General features: G+C 38.4%; 1 protein-coding gene across 5 annotated transcripts in view; it reads right to left on the reverse strand.

Annotated features, from left to right (window-relative positions):
* Nucleotides 1-25,130, reverse strand: part of ENOX1 (ecto-NOX disulfide-thiol exchanger 1) — a 582,538-nt gene that overhangs the window by 200,057 nt on the left and 357,351 nt on the right. For 4 of the 5 annotated variants that reach the window (XM_037986751.2, XM_073013850.1, XM_037986747.2 and 1 more), the window contains 2 exons: nucleotides 12,581-12,724; nucleotides 11,660-11,797 (listed from right to left, as the gene is read on the reverse strand). In XM_037986751.2, coding sequence (XP_037842679.1) covers nucleotides 11,660-11,797; nucleotides 12,581-12,650 — 208 coding nt within the window. In that variant the 5' untranslated portion in view covers nucleotides 12,651-12,724. The remainder of the gene's footprint in view (nucleotides 1-11,659; nucleotides 11,798-12,580; nucleotides 12,725-25,130) is intronic. The other variant, XM_037986753.2, reaches the window with a different exon arrangement.

A 25,130-nucleotide genomic window follows, 5' to 3' on the forward strand; every position in this document is an offset into this window, starting at 1 on the left:
CAGGATGTACGTAGGTTCACTCAAGTGCATCTCATTCGTGTTAAACATTAAAAATTCCAAGTTTCTGTTTTCTTTGAGGGAGTGTTACTTGCTTTCAGACTGCAATGTATATATTCTCTCCCAAACTGATGATCACTTTTTGGTTATTGTCATAAACCTGAGTACATGACCACCATGGTGTTACTCATAGAAGTCCACTTTATGTTACTAAGTTGTTCCTGGTTCAACTTTAGCACAATATCTAGATCACAGGACCCAGGTTCGAAAATAGAAATCTGCAGCATTCAAGGACAACAAAAAGCGATATGCATAATAATTAAATCATTGAAATCTTTAAATTTCAATGTAATACAAAGAAATCTCTAGGATTCTCCCCTACCCTCGCCACCAATGATGTATTTCCACCCAAGGTATTTATTTTTAAAAACAAAAGTGTAAAGATAGAGCTGGCCTAAGGTAAAAAACACAGGAGGTTTTGCTTTAACCATCTGTCCCCAAATCCTGATATAGTGGAAATAGTTTAGGCAGACAAACCTGGTTACCAATTCCAGCACCGTTTCCTTCCAGCTGAGTAACCTTGGGCAAGTTAATTCACATCACCTAAACTCAGTTCCCTCATCTATAAAATAGTGTTAATAATATTTAGCTAGCAGAGGCTTCAATGATGCAAGATGTTTAGAGTATTTGTCACATATAAGGTGCCAAATAATTTTCAGTTTTATTGCTATTCTTTTTAGCATTCCTAGTAAAGTCACTCATATCATAGCCTCAGATTTTTAACTTCTTATATCCCTAGGGAATATGTACATTCATTTTAAAAAGACTTTGTCTGTAAACTTCTGCTTCCAGCCACCAGGAAGTAACGAGGATAGAATTTATTCTCCTACTTTAAACAACTCAAAAATCAAACAAAACATATGAAACGATGGTTTTCAGATACTGTACAACAAGAGGTGCAGGACAGTGATCACTGAGAGAGGGGAAATAAATGAAGTGAAACTTATGATAGTCCCAGCCACCGTCTAGAAAGTTTCCAGGGTTTAATGCAAGGAAGAGAAACCAGAACAGAGCCCGAGGTCTGTCTAAATTCGACATCTGGGAAGACCAATGCTCCTGGAAATTTCAGGGCAGAGTACAAGAGAGGAAGGGGCCAATCAGAGACAGAGAGCTTTCGAGATCTTCAGAGGTCCTCTCCGAGTCTGTGGCTGCATGTTGATCAGGAGAGGCTGAGAGGGAAGTGCGAAGGCTGGGGCAAAAGCCAGCGATGGAACCTTTCTGAAGCTCACAAAGGGCAGGGAGTAGCTCAAGTTCCCAAGATCCAGAGAGAAGAAACCTTGCAATATACCAGTAAAGAGTTCCCAGAAGTGTTTTGCCTCAGAAATGGGATGAAATTATCTCCAATCTAAAGGCTGCTTAAATCCATTAACCCAAGTATAAAATCAAAGCCTTGAGAGAATCAAACTGTTTCCAAGGAGCCTGACTGCATCTCGGGAAAAAAAAAAAATCTTAAAACTATTTTAAGGAAGACAAAAAAGGAAAGAAAAAGAAAAAGTCCAGCACCTGACAACATAAAATTCACAATGTCTGGCAACCAATAATAAATTAGTAGGCATGCAAAGAAACAGAAAAATAAGACCTATCATAAGGATAAAAATCAATCAAGAAAGAGATTCGGAAATGTCACAGATAATAGAATCAGTAGATAAGTACACTAAAACAGCTATTATAAATATACTCCATCTGTGCAAGAAGGTAGATGAAAGCATAATCATGATAAAGAAAGACAGGAAAGACACATTTTTATAAAAGAAGGAATCTGAAAACATAATGCTCAATTATGAGAAAAATAAATCATGGATGTCAAATAAGGGGGCTGGAAGTCATAGTTACTCTTCGTATCTAACTGATTGAAGACATAAAAACTATAGTTTAGATAGTCTAAGGACCAAGTATAAAAGTGACTTTTCCAGGTATTATGCATTTTATGTAATTATTTATATAAATGAACCAAATTACATATTCATTCAGCTATAGTTACCAAGCACCCAACTTTAATGATAGAGGAAATACAAAGATGATTAGCTACAGTTCTTTCCCATAGAAGTCCAGCACAGTCTATCAGACAGATGACAGAATAATTATATTAGCACACAAATGACATGTGCTTACAATTCAAGAATGCAGTATGTAACACATTGTAAACTATAAGGCAGGCTGCAGAATAATAAAAGGAAATAAAAGCAAACAATGGATATGGAAGAGAAGTCCCCTATGCAATTAATCCATAGTTACAAATAAAAGACTTTGACATTGACCCAATGCAAAAATCCAATATACAACAATTTACATGCATGCACATACATATATACACACTTTATATCAGTATAGGAACACTCAAACTCATTTTAATATGGGAATTTAATTGTCTGGCTTTTCTTTCTATTCTCTGCTGAATTAGAATGTCCACTCTGAGCAGAGGATACAATTTCCTAGTGTGGAATGCAAATATTTTCCCTCAGCTCATCGGGCTATTAAAGATACTGATGAAGAAAATTAGGGAATGTATGTATTTGTGATATATACACACATAGAAAAATTATATATTGTAGAGTATATATTTAGTACATGTACATATGTCAATATACATGCAATTATTTAAAAATATTTTCTCTAGTTTTAGTCTAGTGAATAAGAATGTAGCCAGCATAGTTCAAAAGGCTAATGAGTAGTACATATACCAGAGTACAACAGAGCAAATAAAGATTAAGCTAATCAAGAGGTGCAAACTAGAATAAAATTTAAATATATATGTATTTGTTGTAGTATACATAGGGCAAAAAAATTTTTACATTAATAATTCAGAAGAGGTCGACCTAATACTAAGCAGGTAACTTTATCTTATTCATTACATGGAATAAAAAAATGACTATACTATATTAAGCATTTAACAAGAAGTCTGTAACATCTGTAGCCAACAAGGATATAGGCTTTTATCATTTGTGGAGAGTTCTTTGAGAACAATCTTTGATTTGCTTTCAATGATGTCAATTACCTTCTATAGTACATGGAACAGGCCAAAGCAAATCTTTTTCTGAAAACAGATTTTACACATTCTCTTATCTCTAGAAATACTGTAGATAGGCTGGGTGCAGTGGCTCACACCTGTAATCCTACCACTTTGGGAGGCCAAGACAGGCAGATTGCTTGATCAAGCAAGCCCAGGAGTGAGAGCCCAGCCTGGGCAACACGATGTGAATTCTCATCTTTTCTAAAAATACAAACAATTAGCTGGCACACACCTGTGGTCCCAGCTACTCGAGAAGCCGAAGGGGAGAATCACCTGAGCCCGGGAAGTTGAAGCTGTAGTTAGCTGTGATCATGCCATTGCACTCTGGCCTGGATGACAGAGTAAAATCTTGTCTCAAACAAACAAACAAACAAACAAACAAAAGAAATACTGTAGACACACACACATCAGCTTAGCACTAGAATGCAAGTTCCAGGAGAGCATGTGTAGCATCTATGGCAGTGCCTGCACATGGTCGGTGCTCCATATTCCAGTCCCATTGGATATATCTAGGCTATCTACCTCTGCCCCATCTACCTCTGCCATCCCTTTTTGGACAGCAGCCTTCTAGATATAAACCCAGCCTCCCCGCTTGCCATTCTTCAATGCAGTCTCTATAAAACAAGTCAGATACTTTTTTGTTAGGAGAAATAAAGAAACAAAAAACATGAGTCAGAGGTCACTTATCTCCTCAAAACTTCAGTAGTTTGCACTTCAAATAGAGTCTGTACTCCAAGCTCTGGAAGGCATGGTCTGGCCCCAGCCTATCCCACCAGACTTGTGTTAAGCACCAACCTGCAAATCCCACTCCGTCCCAACCATTACCTCTGGCCCACATACACCCACTTTTCTCTTCTTTAAAGGGGCGAAGCTCCTTTCATCTCAGGTCTTTGAACAGGACATTTTCTGCTTTTATAACTTTCTCATCTTTTCAAATTCTCCCTTTCTTTCTGCTCTTCCCTCCTGCTAACTAGATAAGTCTAATTTATCCTTCAGGTCTTAGTTTGAATATTACTACTTTAGAGGAACCTTTTCTGAAGCTTCTCTAATACCTCCAAACAAAGTTAGGCTCCCAATTCCTCTTTATAACATCCCACAATTATAATTAGTCATTTGTATAATTATTTGATGACATCTTCTTTAGAGATACATGTTCTCCATAAGAGCATCACTGGTCGGTCATGCCAATTGCCGCTCCTCTAGTGCCTTGTAAAAAATACTGTAATACTGTGGTGAGTAAATAAATGTACGAATGTACTGTCCTGATGTCCTGGGGAAGAAAAGGTAACTGCACAGAGTGTAACAGAATTGTCACAAGTACATGAAATCAGGTACATACATTGTGAAACATAAGTCAAGGGCCTATTTGTTTTCTGACACTTGATAGTGAGAAATCTTTCAACAAGACAGAAAATAAAAACAAAAAAGAACTTTGAGCATCGTCCTTTAGAGACCCCCACTGGTACCCGCCAGGCCGTCTGTATCCCCTTCATCATGCTTGTGTCAGAGAATGCCACCATTAACATCTGAAGGGACTAAAGAAAGAAACTTTGCTGGTATGAGTATGATTTTCATTTTAAAAACAAGCACGTGGGGTGGTTTATCAACGGACAGTCCTGAGTGTATTTGTAAGCTGAAGAGATGGTTTCAGGCAGGATTTCCAGATACTATTTTTTATCTCTGACCACTTCTCTCATTTCAAATCTTGAAGCCCTGCAATAGTGGGAATGTAGTGGAACACAAGAGAGGGATCTGGAGACCTGGCTGCAGGGTAGGCTGAAACCTGAAGGAGCATCTGAGAGCTTCCTCGTAATTTCACAGTAGAAGTGTGTCTGGGCATTATGGTCCCCAGGGCATCAACAACCATCCCTATGTTGTGGCCACCAAAGCCACATCTCCATCAGGCCTGCCTTCCTGCATGCCAGGACCATCAATCTCCCTGCTCACCACAGCTTTTCTTTCAACAGCTTCCTCAAACTCAACATATCCAAAAGAAAACGAGTCATCTTACCCACCCTTCTCTTTCAGCCTTCCCCACCTTCTAAGCAAATGGCTCTATGGTTAACCCAGCTTGCAAGCCTAGAAGCCTAGGGGTCACTGTTGATTCTTCACCCTCCTTATGTTCCATGCGGTCTTAGTCATCCATTCCTGTGGTTTTTACAATGAAATGTCTCACGAGTCCCTTAGGATCACTCCATCTCTACTGCTCAGGATAATCGCTGGCATTACTGCCGTCGCTGTCTCTTATCTGGGTAACTCCTGTCTGGTTGCCAACCTTTCCACACTCCCATCAGTCCTCTATAGGGGTTACAAACATGCTCTGTAAAAATATAATTCTGATCCTGCTACTCCCCTGCTTAACTCTCTTCAGTGACATCCTATAGCACCCTTTATCTATTAGTAGCATAACCACTTTTCAAGTTGATTTGTATTTGTGTATTTACTCTTTCCTCTTTCTCCCACCACTCTAAAGCATGACAGTAAGGTCTATGTCCTGTATTCCCGGTATTTAGCATAACATCTGGCTCAATAAATCTCAGTTAAAAGAGTGATGCTTGAGGAGATGAAAGGATTTAACAAATCCCTCTTCATATCTGGGCATATTAACGAGGATGAAGGTGTTCCTGTGAGGATTAAACAACCCAAGAAGGAAATTAGAAAAAAGTACTCTGAGGAAGCAGAGAAGAATGAAAATAAGTGGAAATACCAGTGAATAGGAGATGGTAGTGAAGGGGACAGAGAAGGACTTGTAACCTATCTTAGCCTTCCAAGAGTTAGAAAGCTAAGTTCTTCTCAGAATGGCAGGAAACAGAAGCAGTGATAGTGAACCCAGGGCTTCTGAAAAAGAAACAGCGAAGTATGAGCCAAGGAACACTTAAGGGTGCTGATAGATCCTTACAAGTGTGAAGACGTCTTTCGTTGGCTCCAAATTAGTCACTGCTTAAGGATGTGGCTCTATGTTGTTAACTTGGAAGTATGATGTCTTTCTGGAACATGTGTTTAAAATACCACAAATGGCATGCTAAGAAGCTTGGAGTAAAAGATGTGTATCACCCCAGAGTCAATAACGGCTAAAGAAATATTGTTGACAATAAGAAAGGAGATTTCAAAAAGTTTATAGAAAAGCAAGGTATTATCTCATGGCCAGAGAATATTCAGAAAGTACTATTAGTTCCCATGCAGGCCTGGGCAAGAAATTTAAAAGCTGGGCACTCAGCTCCTGCTTTTCAGCTCTCCTTCCAGTTGATGATTATAACTTTGGAAAAGAAATTAGGGTATACAGGAAGAGAGCAGCTGGTCACACAAGAGGTGCCAAAGCTCAGGATTTGATATCTTAGATTTCAACTTGTGACACCAGAGGTGGGGCCCCTGAAAAGGGACAACGTGTGCCACAGAAAACTGAGAAGAAGGTTTCAGGCAACACCTGACCACAAGAGAGTTATTTTGAAATTTGAGATTAGGGAGTGACACTGTTCAGCACAAACATAAACAAACAAAATTGTAAACTAGATCATGCAGAGGATATCATATGAGGCACAGAAGGATGGATGGTAGTGGAGAAGGATGTCCACAGTGAATATTTTAGCATCTCATGAGAGGCTCACAAGTTTGTTTTTTAATTAATTTTTAAATTTTACTTTAAGTTCCAGGATACATGTACAGAATGTGCAGGTTTGTTACATGTGCCATGGTGGTTTGCTGTACCTATCATCTAGGTTTTAAGCCCCACATGCATTAGGTATTTGTCCTAATGCAGGCATTTTTTAAAGGCTAAATTAAGTTAGGAATTCTACATAGTAGATTCCACTCTTTGAGAACTACTTAGTGCACATTAGCATAGTAAAGGCCTTGGGAAAACCCACAAGGAAAGCAATTTATCTGTGTTTAACCCAGAGTTTGCCATCATTGTTAGGCCACGTAAGTATAATACTTATGCCTCCACTCTACCTTACAACAACAATGGAACACAAATGTTCCAACAGACTAGTTTAAAAAACTTGGATCTACACCAATGCACACAGTATTGACAACAACAACAAAAGGCAAAGGCAACAAAAAAACTTCACAAAACCAAAACAAAGTATGGGAAATACAACAAACAAGAAACAATAATGGAGGTAAATATCATCTCACAGAGCAGCCAGGACTTTGGAGTATGGGATTTAGGATTAGGGTATAACAGTATAATGGTATATTTGGGATAAAAGGAACAAATTCAATGTAATGATCTCAAGTAGCACTTCCTATGAAGAAGGTAAACAGAGAAATTCATAAAGGTGGGAGCAGAATCACGGTGTGGGGAACATTTGGTGATGATGAAAGGGGAGGGAAGTGGAAGAGGCGTCGCTGGGGAAGTGCACGACAGCACATCTGAAAGGTGTGCTACCACAGTAATGAGGGATTTGATTTCTTGGGAAATCCTTTTGATAAAATCAGAGGATATAAAAATTTTACGCCTTGCTTTGCTGATAATTTTAATCTCTCAATAAATTGAAGAAGCACTGAGGAAAGCGATTTAGTGTCAGTTTAATTTCAACAAATATGGGAAGAGTGGTTGGTCATTTAGAAATATCAGAAACTTTGGGAGAAAGCCAAGTACTCATAAAATCCACCCTCTCCATAATCCTGTCAGAAATGTTTTAAAGAGGATTTCTTGGAAGGAAGGTTACACTAAATAATCTTTAAGTCCCTTCTGAAACATTAAAGGCTGCCTCTAACATTCTGCATTCACAGTGAAGAACTCCAGAGGTGGCCAGCATGACACCTGAGCAAGCAGTGGCATCCGTGGCTCTGTGGCTATGTGGAAAATAAACAATAGTGGGGCACACCAGATATAGTCAAAAGGGCATCAGATATGTCATGTAAACATACCATAGAACTATAAGAACTGAAACAATGTGGTCTTTGAATAAAAATAGATAAATCAGTAGTACAGAATAGATACTTCAGAAATAGATAAAAATATGCATAAGAATTTAATTTCCAATAAAAGGCAGATTTAAGTCAATGGGGGCATGGAAAATAGGGAATATAACAACTTCCAGAGTGGGCAAACCTTTCTGCATTTAGAAATGGAATAAAGAACTCATAAACGGAAAATTAAATATAAAAACCATAAAAAAGAACTAACATTAGGAGGCAAAACCCAGACTAGATAAACATTTTCAGGAAATATGAAGTCCAAGGATTAAAATGTTTAACAAATGCCCAAATATAAACAACAACAACAACAACAAAATTACCAAGTATCCATTTATCAGAGAATAATTATTTGCAAAAGAGAAAATATGAATAGAAAATGAAGGAGAATAAGGAAATAACCAAGGGTAGTTATAGAATAATTTAAGATAAAATAATAGGATGCCATTTTTGCACATCAAATTAGTAAATATTAAGTCCATATGTATATTTTGGGAATTAATCGACCAGTACTTAGCAAGAAACTTGAAAATGCTCATTTCTTTTGACCTACTAGTTCCACATGTAGGAGCCTATCCAATGGAAATAATTCTAACAGCTAAAAAGCCCCATCCATAAAAATGTCCACTGCAATGTTTTAAAGCAAAATGTTACTTGCTTTAAAAAAAGCAAAAAGGAGAAAGGAAGAAATAAGAACAAAGGAGTAAGAAGACTATTTAATGTATGCTTACCATATGGAGGTTATATAAATTATCCCATTTAAATCTCACAGCAGTTCCATGAAATAGATATGATCACCATTTTATAGAAAAGGTAAGATGTTTTTGCATGCTCAGGGAGACTAAGTTCTTTTTTTTTTTTTTTGAGACGGAGTCTCGCTCTGTCGCCCAGGCTGGAGTGCAGTGGCCGGATCTCAGCTCACTGCAAGCTCCGCCTCCCGGGTTTACGCCATTCTCCTGCCTCAGCCTCCCGAGTAGCTGGGATTACAGGCGCCCGCCAACTCACCCGGCTAGTTTTTTTTGTAGTTTTAGTAGAGACGGGGTTTCACCGTATTAGCCAGGATGGTCTCGATCTACTGACCTCGTGATCCACCCGTCTCGGCCTCCCAAAGTGCTGGGATTACAGGCTTGAGCCACCGCGCCCGGCCGAGACTAAGTTCTTTAAGGAAACTTGGCTAGCTAACAGTGAAAAAATGAAAACAGCCTAAATATAAATAGTAGAATGGTTAAGTAATCTGGAGATTTGAAGAATTATTTTAAAATTTTTAATATAAAAGAATACAATGGAAAAACAGTTTAGGATGGCCGGGTGCGGTGGCTCAAGCCTGTAATCCCAGCACTTTGGGAGGCCAAGACGGGTGGTCATGAGGTCAGGAGATGGAGACCTCACGAGGTCAGGAGATCAAGATCATCCTGGCGAACACGGTGAAACCCCCGTCTCTACTAAAAAATACAAAAAACTAGCCGGGCGAGGTGGCGGGCGCCTGTAGTCCCAGCTACTCGGGAGGCTGAGGCAGGAGAATGGCATGAACCCGGGAGGCGGAGCTTGCAGTAAGCTGAGATCTGGCCACTGCACTCCAGCCTGGGCGACAGAGCGAGACTCCGTCTCAAAAAAAAAAAAAAAAAATTGTTTAGGATAAGATGTTAAAATAGTTGGCTGGTGGCCCTGAGAACAAAGCAAAGTGCAGTTAAATTATCAGGCTGTGTAAATGATGAAGGAAAGGCCAGAAAGACCCTGAAAGGCTCAAAAACAGTTTAAGCAATTTGGCTAACACAGGAGATAGAAAAAGTAATTCGGGGCAGATACGGTAAATCTTCTATAACGAGTAGGGCTGTAATTCTTTTCATGGCAAGTTGCTGGGAAAATCGTAAATTGGTCACGGTGAAAACGTCAGAAGACTCAAAATCACAAGAAAAAAATAATGAATTAGGAAGGTTTTGGCTTACTCTAGAAGTCGTACAACATTTTCTGAGAGAAGTAGGAGGTGAGACAAGAGTAACTTACTTCTGCTTTCTGAATATTTCAATTAGGCAACTGGGGAAACTTGGGTGGAAAAATAGAAATCTTTACTCTCAAGTTATTAGAAGAAAGTATCTGTCTAGGTAAGCTTTAGGGAAAAGGGGCCTGGGATAAACACATGTTCAAGCCATAGAAAATGTCATTTATGTATACCCAGCTCCCTAGAGCAGATTAATCTTCAATTGTATGAATTTGATAGCATTTTGAAGAATTTAATAAATATCCTAAATGTAATGTTTTAAAACTCAGCCTTTGTATTTCCTTTGTCTCCTACTTTCCCTAGTCTCTTATCCATTTTCATGTTCTTTCTTGTTATATTAAAAAAGAAACCATATATATGTGTGTGTGTATGTATGTATACACATACATACACACATGTACACATACACACACACACATATATATTACTATAATTAATTTGCAACTTTTCATTTATGGCCACTATTCACCAAAAAGAAACACAACAAAAAACAAATGCTTGGTCAACTCAGCATAAAGTACACAGGTATATGGGAGTAAAATTCAGCAACATTCCAAAAGGGATTGGTTTCTACTTAATGAACACCGTCTACCCTCACCTACCTTGATGGCCAAGAGTGAAGTTTTCTTCAGCCATTATAACAATGACTACTGCATAATGCCTGGTTGTCACCTCTCCACTATAAATTCTGAGAGGGCAGACCATACCTGTCTTGTTTACTGCGGGAGCCCTTGCACCAGGACAGCGGCTCAATGAATATTTGTTGAATGAATGAATGAGTGAGCGCGTATATAAATCCTACTCATTTCTCCAGACTTAGCGCAAGCCCCAGTTTCCTGATAACATCTTTCCTCAAAGCCCCAGTGACTGATCTGATTACTACATTACCAGTCTGCACCACTACTTAACACACCTGACTCTACACACCATTTTTATCATTGTTTTTCAGGTGTTGGTGTTTTGTTTTTTTCAATTTAGAGAGAAAGGCTCTTCAAAGACACTTATATACATATATATTTATTCTATTTCTCAAAGCACTTTTTACAGGGCACATGTAAAATCCTCAGCAAACACCTGTTAAATTCAATGATTAAATCTTTTAGATGACTTTGGACTTTGTGATATTTCTAAACATTTTCTCTACTGAATGCTTGCATTGTATTATGATCCCACCATGTGGTGTACAGAATACAGGGGATTTAGTGTCACCTGAGCTGTTTATAGCTCTGCCACTTCAATGTGGAAAAGGCACCTAAACTCTGCTCTTCTGTTTCTCTGTTTGTAAAATGGAAACATTAACAAGAGCAATAACAAGAAATATCTACCTATCATAAAGGGAAGACAGTGCAATCAAATGGGATAATATAGGTGAATGAGTTTTGCAAATTGGAAAACAAATATTAGCCATTCTATTTACCAATTTTAAGAAATGCAATTGATGTTGCAAGACTGTGTATAGCAATAATAGTTAGCATGTTTTTTTCTGAGAACAGCTATTAGGTACAAGAGAAAGGTGATGAGGAAAAGAATCTCAAGTACAACTTGCCAAACATGCCCCAGTCATAAATAAAAGACCATGTCCAACACTGGCAGTGCAGAGAGATTACCAGGCACCTGTCACCTACACCCTTCGGGACTGCTGCAAGCATCTCTGAAGCCAGAAGAAAGCTTACCAGACACGAGCTGCTGTCCAGGCAACCCCACGGGAACCATTCCCAGGTTATTCATGGCTGTAGCCCAGGCTGTGGGATCTGTCACGGACATGTTGAGCTGGGTCGTGTCTATTGCTATACTCCCCAAACCATCAGCTGCTGTGGGGAAAAACAAACCATGATTTAGAGTTCATAGGCAAGGGTGTTTGTTTTAAAGAAAATCACATTTCTAGAGATGTGAGGCTTCGTTTAGCACATTCCCAAACTACATAAAAATAAAAAACTATAATCTACAGCAATGTTTTCTCCAGACATAAACATAAAGTGTTTCCAAATACTTTCTGGGAGAAAACTTAATGGCATGTAGTTTATATTATACACAGCATGCTATTAAGGAGGTACCCCTGGAAAAAAATTGAAGAATTGTTTCTTTCTCCCAGTGAAACAACATTAGTTAAGTCACAAGGCTAAGAGGCAAAGCAGTAATACTCTCTTGGTAAAACAAGTTAATTGGCTTACTGTTTCTAGGTGTAATTCTTGAGCAGGCAGGCCTTCTGTCTAATAAGAAAATCGTTGTCAAGCAGGAGAACTGGTCCTGACTGAATTTATTAAGTGTTACCTCCTAACCTATTCCCTCCTTTACAAACTTTTACATTATTACATTAAGAAAATGCAGGTGTCTACCTAAAGTGACTTTTCTGAAGGATTTCTAAATAAATAAACTTTGAAAACAAGTAGCACAAAGCTTAAGAAAACCCAAAACAAAACAGAAAAATGTGTCCAATTTGACTTAGTGCTCTTTCATTGTTACTAGTTCTACAGACTGATTTCTTCAAGGGCCCAGGCTCCTGGTTCAATGCATATTTTTCGAGGTGGGGCAAGTTTTCCACTAAGAACTCAAAAAAGCCTTGTTTGTGTCCTGTGCTGGCCACTGGCATTTACCTGCAGCCATCATCTGAGGAAGCTCCTGGGGAAGCTGGGTGATGTTCTCACCTCCACCTGCATCTACCATTGAATTATGAGCGTCCAGTGGGGCAGGAGCACTTTGATGGCTGAGTGCAGGGTCCCCTCGGAGGTCATCAGATTCTGCAAAACGGGACAGAAGTGTGGTGAGAAACCTTAATAGTTAACTGAGATAAAACGTCAAGGAGCAAACTGTTATCTATTCAAAATCAAAAACAAAGACCGATTTCCAGTCTCGGGCACAGAAGAAAGGCTGCTTCCCATGGCTCAGCGGCTGTCTTGTGGCTCAGTTATTAGAGCCCTGTGAGATGTGTGGGCCAACTCATGGAATCACCAGGAGCCAGGGCTGGCTGAATAAACAGTGTCATTTGTGAGTGCCTCAAAGGCCTTGCGAACTGAAGCACCTTCACAAATGGGGGCTTATCAGTCTCTGCACAGCCTCTTCCACACACGCTAGACATCAATGGAGAGGGCAGAATCAGGGCTAAAGATTTTTTTTTTAAGTTAAAAAATTAATTGATGCTGTTATTTTGGAAGATGGTCGTCTGTGAAATGTATTCAGAGAAGATCAAAAGTTGGGAGGAGGAAGAAAAAAGCAAGAACCCATTCACCATGCAGCTGGAAAAGGAGGGTACCTAAATTACAATAGTCCGGAAAGGCAAAAGAGAAGAATGGCATGCTGTCCACAAAGGAAGATCTAGAGGGTGCTAGGGAGGCAAAGGAAGAGCATTTGTTTTTTTTTCAGCTCATTGGAAAGATAATTTAACTGGCCACAAGTTTTTTGGTTTGAATTTTCCTTAGAATTGCCCAGCTTATATATATGTACACACACACATATACATAAAAAATATATATTATATATAATAAAATATATTCTATATTTATAGATTATATATTTATGTATAATATATTATATATAATGTATAATATATAATATATAAAAGACTATATTATATATATGTATAAATATATTAACATACTTATCTAATAAATATAAGTAACAATTAAACATTAAAGTTACAAAGTTCTTCTCAATCTCACACTATTTATAAAATGCTATGCCTTCTCTCCACCCTTAGAAATGCAAAAACATAGAGCTTTCATATTTTAAGTGTACTTTCACCAGTTCAAAACTGGTGACATGACAAGTTTGATCTTATGTAGATTAGATATAACAACTAAGTCTAAATATTTATTTTTATTTTCGTATAAATTTAGAAGTTTTTCTAAACTATGTTCCTGTTAACGATGATTTTATAATTAGATCTTATGGTTTGAAGTTTGAACCTTTTATGGCATCTCTAATGTGAAGTTTGAACCTTTTATGGCATGTCTTTTTGTTTCATTCTTAGGTATAATAATCAGTCATTCCTTGAGTACTGTACTGTCAAAAAGAACTTCTGATCAGTTGAGCAGAAGTTTAATTCAAATGGAAGCTAAGGGTTCAATTCTCAAGGATAGGTGAATAATGAGCAAATAGTTTTTATGGTCTCAACAAATCCCTATCCCTCAACTACAGGGGTATGTAAGATAGTGTGGAATTTTTTTCCAATTGTCTATCAGGAAGACGAATCATCATCATCATCCAACAGTGAATGATTCTAACTTTGGGAGCAAATTGTACTGAGAAGAAATATTTTATTCCTTCCCACTATACTATCCAAATGAACTCAGACCCTGCGTGTGTATTGTGCATTGATTATCTTAGGCTATGAGTGCCATCAGACAAAGAGATTCTCACCAGAGAAAATAAATTCAATAGCATAAGAAATGCAGAGCTAACCTAAATGTCTGGTCCATTCACCAACGATCTTTCTACGATGAAATCTCAAAGCACTTTTCTCTCTCCACTTCCAACTATTTCAGAGTAGCTTGGCAGAGTCAGGCTAGAATGTGTTCATTCTTTTGTTCAAATGGCCCTGTAGCAGAGCTGTTTCGGATCTTTGCAAGGTCACTATTTGTCTTACTTATCTCCCCAAATGAAGTTTAGCTGGCTAGCCTCCTTCTGCCTCAGATTCTTCCCAAATGGGCATTAATCACACATTTTTTTTTTTCTCTCTAATGACTGCAGTTCTGGAACACTGTATCAGAGAACATCCCTCTACTTTGTAGGCTCATGACTTGTGCCTGACCCACCACATTTCACCTTGACTTTTTGCTACACTGTTTTAGGGATGGTTTTAGTTTTCCTTGACTCTATAACAGTCTGTTCCAATGGGAGTTTTCACCTTAGTGATTACAGTCATATAAAGGGGCATCAAGTGTCCTGGAGACCCATAGTTTCTACCTAACACTTTCATGGCCATCTTAACAGACTGCAAGTGTTTCACTGAAAACAGTAACAAACTGCTACTGTTCCACTGAAAACAAAGCATTGTTCTGTTGGCAAGATGTGGTATATAAACCTAGATTTATCCCCCAATCAAACTCTTGTGACATTCAATGTATTACATCTCTACAGTCTCCCAATCCAATGGTTTTAATGACATACAACTTCATGTAGCTACCATGTGCCTGGGATGGTGATTCTAAAGCAAGCTCTGTCACATCTTAGGAATTTCCAATAGTCTCAAGGCTGCCGTGACATTGTCCACAAAATTTAAATCGATTTGGTCACTCATTTTGGAAGAAAGGTAATACTTTTAATTAATTACCAACTAGTAATTTATGAATAGTTGCAAGAATGATTTTAGTACTTTGTTAGCATCTATTGTTCCCATTGAATACCTGCCTCTTTAAATGATTCAAGACCATAATGCCTAATTTATCATTCACATCAATTTCTCTGCCTTAGTTTTGCTATTTCTAAAGTATAGAAAAGATTAATCTCCTTAGCGATGTTTATTTACACACAGAGATGTGGGGAGTTAAAAAATTATAGCTAATAAAGCACTCTGAATACAGTAGGTGATAATTATTATTATTTTATTTGGAAATGTAGTGTTTCCATTAAGATACCCTGGGATCTTTGTGTTCTGGTAGATAATTATGTAATTAATTCTAAAACAGTGAATAACACTTGATATTTCTAAAAGTAAGTGTTGCCCTAGTTTTCTGTGCCACACCTCAGTTGGAGCACAATATTTCGTTTTCCACCATTCCTTTATAAAATTACATGACGTAGGCTGGGCATGGTGACTCACGCCTGTAATCCCAGCACTTCGGGAGGCCGAGGCAGGTGGATTATCTGAGGTCAGGAATTTGAGACCAGCCTGACCAAAACAGTGAAACACCATCTCTACTAAAAATACAAAAATTAGCTGGCTGTGGTGGCGCATGCCTGTAGTCCCAGCTACTCAGGAGGCTACAACAGGAGAACTGCTTGAACCCGGGACACAGAGGTTGTAGTGAGCCGAGATCACGCCACTGCACTCCAGCCTAGGTGCCAGAGTGAGACTCCATCTCTAAAAAACTAAATACATAAAATAATATGTAATTTAAGGCCAGGCACAGTGGCTCAAGCCTGTAATTCCAGAACTTTGGAAGGGTGAGGCGGGCAGATCACCTGAGGTTGGGTGTTTGAGACCGGCCTGGCCAACATGGTGAAACGCTGTCTCTACTAAAAATACAAAAATTAGCTGGGCATGGTGGTGCGTGCCTGTAATCCCAGCTACCTGGGAAGCTGAGGCAGGAGAACTGCTTAAGCCCAGGAGGCAGAAGTTGCAGCGAGCTGAGATTGCACCACTGCACTCTAGCCTGGGCAACAGCAAGACTCTGTCTCAAAAAAATAATAAAAATTAAAAACAAAATAAAAATAAATAGTATGATGTAACTTAAATGATGTATAAATATTTTCTCTCTAGGTTTTTTTCTGCCTCTGTAACTACAAAAACTTTCAAGTGATTCATGACCATTTATGAAACTGGCAGTTTCTACTTACAGCTTTTAATGAAGTATGAGCACCACAAAACAATCTGATACATGAATTGCCAAGGATAAAAGTACAGCTTTGTTTGGCCTTAACAGATATCTAACCTGTTTCCTGTTAAGATATATTCAAGTACAGAATCTCATACCAATTTCGTAACTGTTCAACAAAATATATTTATATTCAGTATTTCATTGGGCTAGATAATCGGGCAAATAATTTTTGAAACTTATCAAGTCTATGAAAATGCTATTTGGCTTAAAAAATGGCACAAGTTTGGGAGGCCGAGGCGGGAGGATCACAAGATCAGGAGTTTGAGACCAGCCTGGTCAATATAGTGAAACCCCATCTCTACTAAAAATACAAAACTTAGCTGGGTGTGGTGGCGGGTGCCTATAGTCCCAGTTAATCAGGAGGCTGAGGTAGGAGAATCGCTTGAACTCGGGAGGCAGAGGTTGCAGTGAGCCAAGATCGCACCACTGCACCCCAGCCTGGATGACACAGTGAGACTCCATCTCAAAAAAAAAAAAAAAAAAAGGGCACAGGCTACTCCCACTATTAATAATAGAACTTATTCTAACCCTCTCCAATTTCTATAGGTAGCAAGGATACACATGTCTTGAATAATAAAGCCTACCTGTAATTGTCCACAAAACACAGATTCCTATTAAAGGAGGGTAGAGATCAGTTAGGTACTGAAAATCCTTCTTATTAAAAAAAAGAAAGAGATTGGGTGTGGTGGCTCATATCTATAATCCCAGATATGAGCTCATGTCTATAATCCACTTTGGGAGGCCAAAGTGGGAGGACTGGTTGAACCCAGGAGTTTGAGACCAGGCTGGGCAACATAGGGCGATTTCATCTCTACAACAACCTTAAAAAATTGGTAAAGCATGGTAGTGCCCTCCTGTCATCCCAGCTGCTCAGGAGGCTGGGGTGGGAGGATTGCTTGAGCTGGGGAGTGGGGGGTGTAGAGGTTGCAGTGAGCTGAGATTGTGCCACTGCACTCTAGCCTGGGCGACAGAGTGAGGCCCTGTCTTAAAAAAGATAAAAAGCATGATTTTGTTTGATCTAAGTCCTTAGGTTTATACCTACTTCAATAACAAAATTATAGCAAAAATAAATCAGATTTGTTAATGTCTTGTAAAGAGTTGACACCAGGACAGGCACAGTGGCTCATGCCTGTAATCCCAGCACTTTGGGAGGCCGAGGTGGGTGGATCACTTGAGGCCAGGATTTGAGACGAATCTGGGCAACATGGTAAAACTACGTCTCTACTAAAAATACAAAAATTAGCCGGGTGTGGTGACATGTGCCTGTAGTCCCAGCTACCTGGGTGGCTGAGGCAGGAGAATGGCTTGAACCTGGGAGGCAAAGGTTGCAGTGAGCCAAGATCGAGTCACTGCACTATAACCTAGGCAACAGAGCGAGACTCCAACTCAAAAAGAAAAAGAAAAAAAAAAAAAAAAGATACCAAAGGAAGCTTATTTCATACAGGATCTGCAACTTCCTTATTTTATAAGAACTCTCCATTAGCATTATCTTGGTATCTATTTATAGTAAAAAGAAAGATACATTTCCATCCAAAGTTCACTCTCCTCTTCCATCACTAAGGAAATACCGAACTTCGATCTTCACATTGTCAGTACTATACTCTCTTGAGGTTATGGAAATGTTCCACGGTTTAAAACAATATAGAAAACTGTGAAATAGGTATGCTTATGTATTAACTCTCCCATTTTTTAAGCAACTGTCTATGACTAGTAAAGGAGATACTTCTGCTTCCTGTAATGGTAAACTATGTAACTGCAGATCAATCTTCCCACTGAGGAACAACCTAAAACTCTTAGTATCTTCAATCAGTTTTGTAAAATTCTCACTATCATCTCTTCAAATACAAAAGGAGTCCAAAGGACAGTCTCTGATTATTGCAGCGGGTTACTAATCTGGCTTCTAAGGAGAATGGGTCCTGTTAACTACTGGTGTTTCATTTTATTGTTAAGGGAGGTGAGTGGAATCTGCAAGTTTAGGGACAAAGTAGGAATTGCTCTTTAAAGTGTGGTAAAAGAAAATACAAAAGCTGAATGTTTTGAGGGGAAAGAAAGAAGGGATGTTTGGTGTCCACCCATGAAAAAAAAGACAACTACAGAGAAGATCGACGACTTATGAACAATTTCAGGTGGTTTCACTGGGAAGCATACAGTGTAAATCTCTCCTCAGTCCCTCCTCAGAAATGTCAGCTAAGTCTACAGATTCTTAGACAGGAGTAAATTTTGGGGGATTGGGGAGCACTTAGAGGGGAGTTTCAAGAAAAGAATGGAAAGGTAGCTAATAATGGGGATTTTTGTAACATCCTACATGATAACGCATGATAAAGTCTCAAATCTGTTAAATACAGAGGATGGTGGTTATCTGTTAATGATCAATGTCAGCTGATTAATGGGAAATAATAGGATTAAGGTTTTGAGGAATAGATTTAGATTAGGTATATCATGGGGAATTTCTGATGAGATGACTGTAAAGTAGGAATATTACATCAAATAACATTAAAAAGCTCTTTCTCAGTGATGGCGAGAAAAGCCATTTCTTGCAAACAGTATGGGCAGAAGACAGAGTTGGGCAAAGATCAATTCAGATAGGGGTGAACCCTACAGCACTTAATATCAAACCCATGAAATCAAAAGGTCTTCTTTAGTATCTAACTATTCATATATAGACGCTCCTCAATTTATGATGAGATTACATTCTGATAAACCCATTAAATTGAAAAAATAGTAAGATGAAAATGTATTTAATGCTGGCAACACAACAGACAGTCCTTAGATGATGATGGTTTGACTTACAATTTTTCAACTTTATGATGGTGAGAATGAGCTGTGCATTCAGTAGAAACCATAACCCCATCACAGGTTGTAAGGAACTTTTTGACTTGGAGTTACATCCCAATGGAATTATGTCCCAAAAGCATAAGTAGAACCATCCTAAATCAGGGACCATCTGTGTTTATAAAATCACTGAACTTTTTCCTGAAGTGTCACAGTTTTATATACATCACACTACATTGCACCTAAAGAGAGATGCCATTCCTATTCTTTTTCCAGTTTTCTGTTAAAGTAGAAAGATAAAGGAGATATACACTCTTTCCCACATGCTCTCATAGCACTCTGTACCTTGCTCTAGCCCAGCACTTTCACTCATATTCTAATTAGTTTATCTCTATCTCCCTAATAAACTATAAGCTTAGGATGATCAAGGAAACTAGTCATCTGTGCATACCCTGCAGCTAGCAAGCAAACTACCTGAAATGTGGTAGGTGTTAAATATTATATATAAGTCATATAACTTACACATATGTTACATATAATACATATTAGTTATACATTTATAAAACATTTTACATTTTATATAAAACATAAATATTTTACATGTAATCTCAAATTAATTCATGCAAGGAGAAAAGAAGAGAGGAAAGTAAAAATGAAGGAAAAGAAGGAAATAATAAAGGAACCAAGAAAAACAAATCTCAGTTCCAGAGTTCAGTCCCAAAGCTTGGAAGTTTAAAGCTAAAGAACACAATGAGGGTGGAAGGATTTTTCTTGTATACTAGAACAAAGATGAATTCAAGGTGTCAAAGAATGACAATTAAAAAAAAAAAATCTGTCAGATCTTTCAAGATAAGCTTTAGATGCACTAACAAGTCACCCTCTAAGCTTTAAGATTCCATACCTCCCTGGCAACCAATGCAGGGTCATAAGCAGGTTACAGTGATGTTCACCTTTTGTGAGACTTCTTACAATTGCTCTTTGAATGAGCTGAATCTATAAATAACTGCATCTCCAGACCCATTAAGCAGTACATTAGTGTAACAAAGGCATATATGTACAGTACTAAAGAAGTGAAATTGTTGGAAGGAAGGAAAAGTTTCCATTTGGCACGCACCACAGAGGATGAAAAGCAGACCCGACCATTTCTCAAACATGAAATTCCATTATTGGTTTGTGATTACATCCTCCACTTTTCTACTTTGTATAGCAGCCAATTTTAAACTACAAATCATCATCTTTCCGTCTTAGAGAGGACATGGTTACTAAATGGGTAAGGTTTTACCCACGGCATGTCTATCTTTGAAGAACTCCATATTGAGAGAAAGAGACAGAAAGAACGATGACCTGAAGGCTCCCCTGTAAAATCATGCAATCAAACAAAATGGCCAAATTTGCCAAAGAGACAACTCAACTAGCATGGGCAGGAGAGCAGATAAGAACAATTTTCTTTTGGCACAAAGAAAAATATCACTTGGCATTACATATGTACGCATAGAGAAATGACAAGAAAAATTATTTTTCTCAGGAAAACTTTGCTTTTGGAGAAAAATATGCTTTATATTTCTAAATTGAACAAATAACAAAAAAAATCTTGAGACCTTACGTATAAAGTAACCTCTTTCCATTAAAAACAGAAAAGAAAAGAAAACAGGCCTTGATGCTACTATGGTAATATGTAGACAAGGATTGGTACCATCGGAGGTTTCTGGAAGCCACTGGAGGTCTTGCCACATATCCCCTGTGGGGAAGGGAGGCTACTGCATGTAATTTTAAAGTCTTTGTACAGGCAGGTTTTAAAACATAGTACCTTTCACATTTAGACTTCTAGAGATTTTCTGAAAAGGGCAACATTAGACTTGAAGACAGTTTATGAAATACGTAATGGCTGAATTCCTTCCCCTCATTCATGGATATCAATCAACCACATACACAACCTACTGTCATATGTTATTATTTTCTACTTTCCAAAATACACCGACCATAAAAAAAAAACGTGATCACTGCTAGACTTTGCTGGCGAGTAAATTATTAAAGAAAGCAATATCATCAGTAAACATAAGCCTGGATCCATTAAAGCTAGAAGAGTCCCACTTTATGCAAAGCTTTTCTAAGCCCCTGGGATTCAGGGCAAACACATACAGGTTCATAGAGTAATGCACCAAGGTTTGAAGAATCAGGTAAAATCTGAGTTTATCAATTCCTACTTCTCCCAGATAAACATGTTTCCAAAATGTTTCTGATGGGCAACTGTCCAGCCTCAGCTAGTGATGGGTGTGGCAGCTCACTGTGCCAAATAGTCCTAAGAGTTCACCGTTCTCCCTCCTGAGCACTTATCTGAAGAACAAAAGATCTAAATCTAAATTCTGTCCTCAAATCTTACTTCTGCAGTGATACGTGGCCTTGGAAAGTGACTCTTCTATCCCTGGATAGGGATACTGAGGCTTAACTACCATCTTACCTAGCCACAGACAAATTTATGAAAGTAACGGCATATCAGATAATTCTTGCCTCCCCCTGGTCAACTTTTTTCTGTGTTTGTTCTCTTCACATTCACATTCTAAAAGTTCTAAAGAGTAGACAATGTAAACAGAATGTTGTAACTAAATAAAAGCCTCAACTAATATGGCAAAGCTATGGACTCCTGAGACAGAGCAAGAGAGACAGGAAAGAGTCATCTTGAGGAAGGGATAATGCCTCTGGGGCAAGACTTCAGGGGGATGTCAGGCTTCAAAGATGTAGCCATCAAGAGAGGTGAATTCTATAAACCATACACATGACCACAAATCAAAGAATAATTTTGTATGCATACACGGTACAGAAAAGTAATGTTGGTCACATCCTGGCCTGTTCAGCTGCACTGACACACAGAAAGCAATTTCTGTAAACATTATTGTCTTCTTACGTAAAGGAAATCAGACAATATATAATTCTATAATTTGTGCTGTTTTGTGCTCAGTTTTTTCATTATGTACTCATTTTACACCTTGACCCAACCGTGGAAAACATATTAAGCTACAAAGTGGAATATTTTAATTGTAGTGGATAAATAACTGACCCTTAAATGGTGGCAAACTGGCAAATTAGTTATCTATTTTCCAAAATGCCCTGGTTAGAGCCCTTTAATTTATGGAAATCTACCTGCAATAAAACCCAGATCAGACCAAGACCAGCCTGAGCCAGTTGCTCATCCTGTTTAACATTTCTTCTAGTAGGGTCACAAATAACATGTTAGTTACTCTTTAAACAAATGTGCTCTTAATGATGCCACTGCAGCATGATGAATAAAGCATTAGCCTTGCAGTCCTGATCGCGCTGGGACAGGGCGCTTTAGCAGAACACACCCACCTTGCATGGATTGTCCTGGGCCAGAGACATTGCTTTATCTTTGTCTGAATGACCACCCACAGCCCTTGCTCATGCTCTGTAACCAGTGAGCAAGAACAGTGGAGCCTTGAGTCCCCTGTGACGGTCCTTTTTGCTTCTCAGGGCCTCATAAATGGTATGGCTACATTGTTGGGGGTAACCCAGAAGGCATGATGGGGTAGTTAGGGGAGGGCTATGGGGGCACAGGAGCCTGATGCAAATGCCTGCACAGCAGGACATCCAGTTGGAAAGTTCTAGTTCAGTAGCAAGCATTCTGAGGAAATGGGTCAAACCTTTAGTGCTGCTAGTTGTATCCAGCAAGATTTAAATGAAGGTGCTCAGAAGAGAAAAAGGCCTGAGTATCCAAAAGGTATTCAGGCTCCTGAGGCTAAAGGCAGATTAGGGGGCACAGAAAGGTCGTTCCAACCTCCAGGGACATACATGGTTCAGAAGCTGAATCCTGGTTATTTCTTGGTAAAAGGTCTTTATGGTCTAGCTGCTTTTGGAGGTCAGGCACCATCAAAAGCAGGAATTGGCCACACCTAGTGATCTCAGCAGGCCCTCATAACCCAGATAACCTCCATGGAGCCTCCTACCTCAACAAAAGAGATGGGAGAATAAATGCTGATGGAAAGGCTCCAGCACTGAAGGCCAAGTTGAAGGGCACTACAAAACACTGCTCCTACAGACCCAAGGCCTTTAGCCTCTGTCTGTCTTGGTCACAGATTTGTATTAAAAAGTCCTCCACCCCTATTGTCCCCCATTAACATATTCTCCTTTTCAATAGGAGGAGATAATTGCCTCTCAAGAATGCCACATAAAAATCCTTCCTTACAAGGAGATGACATTTGGAGGACTAAGTTCCTCAAATAGTCTCTTTTTCTACTATAGTTTTCCAGACCAAAGGATCCATCTGCCTCTGAGCAACTAGTCTATTTTTCTAACTAGGGCTGTGTTCTCAACTAGGCACTAGAGGCATACGGTCTACAATAATGATGGAGACCTGAATATATTTTGTGTCAACATGTGATGAAAAGCACACTATCTAAAACAAATATTTAACTAAATGTCTATAAATTGCATATTATGACAATTCTAATTATCAAATTCAGTATTCACATAAAAGTCATTATAGTTGAAAACCATTTGTAACTGGGCTATCTCACTTTGCAGAAATTACTGAGTCTGTACCATTATGGAGAAATCAGAGCTGGTTTTAAATGAAAGAAATAACTTGTAAGCAAATAATTTCAAAAGCAAAATGATTACAAAAAATCCTCTCCAAAACTCCTATAAACAAACTTACACTAAACATCAGATGTGAATGCACTTGTTATGTTTGATCTCATATGGAATAAGTAAATCTGCTGCTGCCTAGAAAGGTTTTAAATGGCTGTGTTCTGGGGTAGTCTCCTTCCTGCCTACTGTGTGTAAGATAAAGCTATATTTCCTCTCAAATCTGCCAAACTCAGTTCAGGATCGAATGCCATTCCATTATTTATTCATGGATTACATAAATAATTATGGAAAAGAAGAAGGAGGCATGAACAAAAATTGACCTTAAAGAATATAGATGAGAGAGAAAAACATCTGGCTCATGGTACCAAATGCAATTTCATGTTAGCTTAGAGTCATCGTATGTATTTATGGTTTTATTATTTATAAAAAGGAAATCGTGCTGAATGTGCTTTGTGGGAATTGCAGTATATTGCTATTGCTACCATGGTTTATTATTTTCACAGCTGGCTTAAACCCAACCTAAACAAATATTTTAAAAGAATTCCCACCAGCATTATTACTTTTTTTCATTTCTAGTGTTAATGAAAAAGATCTTCTGCTTTTCAAGCCCTCTGATATCTTTACTCTTGAGCAATTCTCAATTTTATGGCTTATGATGAGATAATGTTTATTGAAAAATAACAACTTAAGAAAATAACCAGCAACTAGTGGTGGTTAAACAGTGCAGTGTGTGAAGTGAGGGCATTTGAGAACTGCAGTGGCTGTCAACTCCAAATATTCACCAGGCCTTGACTATTACGGCAATTAGGATGATGATCTTATTACCTGCACACTGAAGTAGACATATTTTTGTATACCTGTCCAAGTTATCAACTTGACACACTGTCTACTACACACAGAATTTTGCTAATAAGATAAAAATAAGGTAGACGTAACAGTGAGACACATAACCAACATAAAACAAAATACACCATCATGTCCAGACTTCTCACTGTACGATCAAACCCTTACTTTAACAGGGGTCACCACCTTCATTCAAACACACTCCCCAAACTCTTGCTACCATTCTTCACTACTGGCTAATTCACCATCCTTTTCTCTAGGGGTAAAATTTGCACAGAAATGCAATGACACATTTCTCTTCAATCTGAGAATAAATATCAATATACACTAGAGAGGTGGAGAATTTTTTATTTTAAAAGTGCTATTGCTGATACCTGTAATGAGTTCAAAC

Source organism: Chlorocebus sabaeus, chromosome 3 (assembly GCF_047675955.1).
Source record: "Chlorocebus sabaeus isolate Y175 chromosome 3, mChlSab1.0.hap1, whole genome shotgun sequence".
Taxonomy (NCBI): domain Eukaryota; kingdom Metazoa; phylum Chordata; class Mammalia; order Primates; family Cercopithecidae; genus Chlorocebus; species Chlorocebus sabaeus.